Source organism: Sinocyclocheilus rhinocerous, unplaced genomic scaffold (genome assembly GCF_001515625.1).
Source record: "Sinocyclocheilus rhinocerous isolate Xijiao unplaced genomic scaffold, SAMN03320098_v1.1 scaffold387, whole genome shotgun sequence".
NCBI lineage: Eukaryota > Metazoa > Chordata > Actinopteri > Cypriniformes > Cyprinidae > Sinocyclocheilus > Sinocyclocheilus rhinocerous.
The window spans coordinates 1379867-1386427 of NW_015651557.1; the positions used below are offsets into that span (position 1 = coordinate 1379867).

A 6561-nucleotide genomic window follows, 5' to 3' on the forward strand; every position below is an offset into this window, starting at 1 on the left:
CCTTTATTTCTAGTGCATGAGAAATACTAAATGCCATAATGCTAAAATGTTTGGGGTGGTTGCTTAATGGACCAAGTCAAAAATCTCTGGTCTCTAGATATGTAGTATTTTTCATTAGTAACATTAACAAACATTGTTGCATTCTGCTTTGCCATTAATCAAAATTTAGTTTTTGAATTTTTTTAGTGGGTACAACCAAGTAAATTATATCAGTCTCTGTTTTACACTGTTAAGCCTAGGAAAAAATCCCATCAGTCTAGCCGTCTCATTCTAGTGTGAAGATTGCTCATCGAAAATAACTGTGCCTCTGATATACTCGAGGAACCAGAAAGGTTCTTCACATGTTAAAGGTAACATAATGAAATAATAATAATATTAATAACAATAATAATGATTTGTGGAAATCAAAAACAGGATATTTAATGAATACCTGGAATAATAAATGATAAAATGCATTTCTTTCAAAGATTCAGCAAAGAATCACTCAGGCATGATTGAAATAACATAGGAAATTAATACGGGTTATTTTAGACCCATGTGTGTAAAACTGATGTAGAAATACAAAAATGTGTTTGTTTATAAAGTAAGGAAGGAAAAAACAAAATTATTTGTTTAATTCAAAAACAACATATTTAAAGACTATCTGGAATAATAAATGATAGAAAAACATTTATTTCAGATATTCAGCAAAGAAACACTCATCCATAACTGAAATTACATAGGAAATGAATACGGGTCACTTTAGACCCATGTTGTGCATCAAAGGGTTAAAATCCATTCATAATCTTTAAGATTGTTTCAGGGATTCAGCAAAGAAGCACTCAGCCATGACTGAAATAACATAGGAAATGAATAGGGGTCATTTTAGACCCATGTTGTGCATTAGAGGCGAAGTGATACAAAAACGTTTTTTATTAAAAAAGTAAGAAAGGAAAAATGAAAATAATGATTTGTGATGGTCAAAAACAGTCACTTTAGACCCATGTTGTGCATCAAAGGGTTAAACATTAAAAAAATATAATTTAAATGTTAGTCAAACATATCTTTCTCTCTCTCTCTCTCTCTCTCTCTCTCTCTGTGTGTAAAAACTTAAATAATAGATGTACATTTATACAATATTAACTTTTTAGGCATTTATTTAGGTATTTCCAACTTAACCAATCGCTTAAATAATATTAAGAGATTTTATTAAAGTAGTATAGTAAATTATTACAGTCATATTTACAAAGCCACTTAATTATTTTTTAGAGTGAAAACAATCTATACTATATATATATATATATATATATATATATATATTGTAAATTAAACATATACATTAAACTCTACATTTTTTTCAATTCTTTTTTGTTACTAGCTCACCACACTAGACAGGCAGCATTTAACATAATATTTCCCATTATTACTGTTTTACTGTATTTTTTATCAAATAAATAAATCCTTTGTGTTTTCTGAATTGTTATTTTGTTTTTTAGACTTGCATTTGCGTTTGTAATTTGTTATTTTGTTTTCAGAATTGTGATTTGTTTTGCACTTCTCGGCCACCGTAATTTTGTCATACTGACTCATTCACAACTCTAAATAATCTGTTCCAGCAGATGGCCTCATTGAGCCATTTCATATGCAAAAGCCTGCTTAAGCCATGTTTTTTTCCCCCCTTAAAATAACCTGTTCTGCTCTAGTTTTAAGGTTATTTAATCAGAACTGCATTCCATGTTCTGAAAGCATATAAGGTATTGGTCATTAAGCTGTATTGTGTATTGATGTATAACGAAGAAAAAAAGAAAAAAAATGGTGTATATGTAATTATTTTGCAACTAGGAGAAATTAAACGTCCATGATGTATATTTTATAATCGATTTATGAGGGTTTTTGATGGCCACCTCTTACAAAGGTACTTAAGTATGGCAAGCTATGTTAATGTTTACTTCTTCAGAATAACTACTATTGTGTTACTGGCTTTATTTTATTTTATTTTTTTAATTACTTGTTAGGTATCTATTATTGGCTAGCAACTTTAATATAGATAATTCAGTTGTTACTGCTAGATAATAGTACCTATTTATGAGACACTAATATCTATCACAATTGTATGATATCTAATACAAAGTATGAGTAACAGTATGAAGTGAATATCTGATATCTGAACCACAGATCACCATAGAATTCATTGACCAAAAAAAAGCAATTTATTGAACAAAATAAAATAAAATTACAAGAATACAAAAAAGAACTTGACTACATTATTAGATATTAATCACTATGGAATAAGTGTTGGTGTCTACTGAATAGTTGCTAGTAAAATTAAATTGGAAAAAATATATAAGTATGATTTCTTAACAGTGTTTAAAAAAGGAGTAGCCTACTTAGTAACATTAAATTAGTTTGATGGAATACATGTTTAAATGGCTTGCCATAACTTCAGTTCTGTCAGAGCTTCTCAGTGCAAGCCCAGCACAGGAGACTGACCGCAAGCCTTCTGAAAAACTCAAGGAAACTATTGCACTGACAAAAACAAACCTGATGATGCTCAAGACTATTCGCATCAGTCCCCAGAGACAGACATATATGTTTTTACTGTGCAGAAATTGAAATCAATAGATACTTTCAAGGCTAATCCGTGTTTTTTCTTCTTTTTTTTCTTTTAGCTTATTTATTTATTTATTTTTATTTATTTATTTATTTATTTATTTATTTATTTATCTATTTATCTATTTATTTATTTTTAAGTAATGCACTGTAACGTTGACATTGCAGGAATATGCACGCTCGACTGCTAATGCACATGTGATGCTGCGAGACAGGACGAGAGTATGAGCTATAATTCCACATGATGTGCATGGGACGACAACAGCCTTTCCTTACAAGACCAATGCAAACGCCTTAAAACCACTTTTAAGGAAATCTAAAGGAAGGAAGATGTTTTTTCTTCACGCGCAAGATGGAACGGGGACAAATCGGACGCCTGAAAATCGAGAAGTGCGCCAAATTGCGCCTATGACTTTACTGTTGAGTCTGGTGCGTTTGCAGCTTATGATCAGTAGAATCGAAATGCGCTGAACGCAACACAATACAGGATGTATACAGAAATGCAACGCAGAGGGCAATGAAAGACTTTGTTTGTTATCGGTTAAGTGAAGCCTTTTGGCAAAGCACTTGAGAAAAGGAGCGGAGAAATCTTGAAATGCGCACCTCTTGCTGTTTCTAACGAACTGTCACCCGCTCTCTCTCTCTGAACGGAGAGTCAGCTTTGGGAACAACATGACACGGACGCGCTTCTGCTGTCATTAACGGGGACAAATCAGACCAACGCAGCGGCAATCCGATCAATAGACTATCGATAAGCTCATATATAAGGCTAATCATCACGCCTGCCTATGTTTGCTTACCCTGTTTAGGAGAGTATGCTGTGGGACGATGAACAAACTGCTGACAAGGTACTGAAAGCAGAAACGGTCTTAATTAGACACTAATCTGTTTATAAGGAAGATTAAGTGATAATTAGACTAAATGTATGTTTTTTTTCTTCTTCTTCTTTTAGTCATATTATGTTCATTGGGAAGATCTGTGGGAGTTCATGGATCTATTTTTGAGCTCCTCAAGAGATTTTTACATTGAAATTATGATATGTGTTTTGCAAGATGACTGCTACAGTCAGCATAGCGTCAGACAAACCAGATCAACTAGTTGCTCCGATTCCTGTGTAAGCACTCTCGGTTTGGTGTGGAATTATGGGGTGACTGCTCAGTCGACTCGGTGAAGAAGCTATGGATGTGAACTACTCCACGGTCCTGGACAGCAGTGTGTCACAGCGCGATTCGTCGAAGCGAGTTCTGACTGGTTGTTTCCTCTCGCTCCTCATCCTGACCACCCTGCTGGGCAACACTTTGGTCTGCGCTGCGGTCACAAAGTTTCGTCACCTGCGCTCAAAAGTCACCAACTTCTTTGTTATATCGCTGGCTATTTCTGACTTGCTGGTGGCCATTTTGGTGATGCCATGGAAAGCGGCCACCGAGATTGTAGGGTTTTGGCCATTTGGCGCCTTCTGCGATGTCTGGGTGGCCTTTGACATCATGTGTTCCACTGCCTCCATCTTGAATCTGTGCGTCATCAGTGTGGACCGCTACTGGGCCATTTCTAGCCCGTTCCGCTACGAGCGCAAGATGACGCCCAAGGTGGCGTTCATCATGATAAGTGTGGCGTGGACGCTATCCATCCTTATCTCCTTCATCCCCGTGCAGCTAAACTGGCACAAAGCCCAGGCGACCAGTTACACGGAGCTGAACGGCACCTACGGCGAGCTTCCTCCAGACAACTGCGACTCCAGCCTTAATCGGACATATGCCATCTCTTCTTCCCTGATCAGTTTTTACATTCCTGTGGCCATTATGTTGGTCACTTACACCCGCATCTACCGCATTGCCCAGAAGCAGATACGCCGGATCTCGGCACTCGAAAGAGCGGCCGAAAGCGCCAAGAACCGCCACAGTAGCATGGGTAACAACGGTAGTATGGAGTCTGAAAGTTCCTTCAAGATGTCCTTCAAGCGTGAAACCAAAGTTCTCAAGACCCTCTCGGTCATCATGGGCGTTTTCGTGTGCTGCTGGCTGCCCTTCTTCGTCTTGAACTGCATGGTTCCTTTCTGTAACCCCAACGAGAGCTCTGACTTCTTCTGCATCAGTTCCACCACCTTCGATGTCTTTGTCTGGTTCGGTTGGGCCAACTCCTCACTCAACCCCATCATCTATGCCTTCAATGCTGACTTCCGAAAGGCATTCTCCATCCTGCTGGGCTGCCATCGACTCTGCCCCGGCAGCAACGCTATAGAGATTGTGAGTATCAACAACAACGGTGGCCCTCCGTCTACTTCTCAGTATCAGCCTAAGGGCCACATCCCAAAGGAGGGCAACAACAGCAACTATGTGATCCCTCACAGTATCCTCTGCCAGGAGGAGGAGAACCAGAAGAGGGAGGACGACTCTGGGATAAAGACCTTTGAGAAACTGTCGCCTTCCATGTCAGGCAATTTGGATAGCGATGCAGATGTCTCGCTAGAAAAGATAAACCCCATAACACAAAACGGGCAGCACAAATCCATAACCTGCTGAGCATTGGGTGAGATCTGACCCCAACAAAGAATCCTTGTTTCTATACAGTACGGAACCCAAAAAAGCTTCACTGAGGACCTTAAAAACATTTCTTGGACTAAATGAAACTTGCAGAAAACAAAAGAATGTCTTCACTGAAGACCTTAAAAACATTTCTTGGACTACATGACACTTGCGGAAAACAAAAGAATGTTCCAATTGATGGCACTTTATGCTGGATAACTATCTGCAAAATATTCGCAGCATTTATGATTGACGTTACCAGGTCAGTTGTGGCAAGATATAAATGGAAAGTAATGTGAATAAACCATGTATGCATATGTATACATGTTATGCATTTAAAATGTGTATACATGCGCATGCCCATGTGGTTGTGGTAGAACTGCTGTTGTTAATACAAGAGTTAGGTCACTAGTAAAATATCTTGTAGGTGAGTTTACGTAAACGGCTCACGAGTAGAGAAATCCGGTTGCGTCTACTGTCGACAATAAAATGTACATAGTGTTGTTTATATTTTTCACCATTTATCAGAGTTGGCTAAGTAAGCATCTCCTTACGCTGCTAGTTGTGAATTTGTATGTGCAAACCACCCCATAATGTAACTTGAGAGCAGTAGCCATTCTCATCCTAGTTCTCTACGTGTGCATTGGTGTGATGTCAAAGAAGTCGAAGAGCAGTGGATTTTTCTGCTATGTGATTTATCAGCTGTGGAAGTGGCCATAATATTTGGATGTAATTTTTAATATTTTGATGTCAAAGACCCCTTCCTTACCCAACCCAACCCCCTTCCTCACCGACCAACCGTTCACTTGTCACAGCACAGGGAAAAGACGATCCCAGTGGTAATCTCATCAGTCGTTACCTACACTTCGATTGTCATTATTCTCACACATTAAAAGGGAACATTTTTTTATTTTAAACCCTGTGCACAAGAGACCTGCACAAGGTGTACTTGTATCCATCACAGTGTATATAAATGATAGAAGAAGCCTCATGTAGATCCCAGCTCTGCTTTTCCTCTTTGATTCCATCCACTCTAAATGTACAAAAGTAGTTCCAGGCACCACGGCTGCCTTTAAACAGTTTCTTTTGCCAACTACGTGGATGAACTTTGGTCTAGGACAGTGTGAAATAACGCTAATGCATAACGGAAAAATTTAACTGTGTCTCATGCAACACATCTGTCCAGCTACCCAGAAAGATGTTGTGACCTTTCCGAAAACACTATAAGAAGCACTCTGTAGGTCTTTCTAGCGCTTCAAAGCATATCCAGGATGAAAACCATCTTGCATCATGCATATAGTTATTGTGCAGAGCCCAGCCCCTGAACTGTTATGTCAGCTGTCAGATGGGTGGGAGTATGGTTACCAACATATGTCACATCCTTAGGTACATTGTCTCTCAATTTGCCTTGAAACAGTTTAACCATTTTAAATTGTTTATCCCTGCACAA

At 38.3% G+C, this 6561-nt stretch overlaps 1 protein-coding gene across 1 annotated transcript; it reads left to right on the forward strand.

The window, feature by feature from the left end:
* The first annotated feature begins 2757 nt into the window (after positions 1 to 2757).
* Positions 2758 to 5219, forward strand: LOC107713182 (D(1)-like dopamine receptor). Its single transcript, XM_016518617.1, has 2 exons — positions 2758 to 3437; positions 3542 to 5219. The coding sequence occupies exon 2, from the start codon at positions 3768 to 3770 to the stop codon at positions 5106 to 5108; it is 1341 nt and encodes a 446-aa protein (XP_016374103.1). The 5' UTR covers positions 2758 to 3437; positions 3542 to 3767; the 3' UTR covers positions 5109 to 5219.
* Positions 5220 to 6561: the final 1342 nt, after the last annotated feature.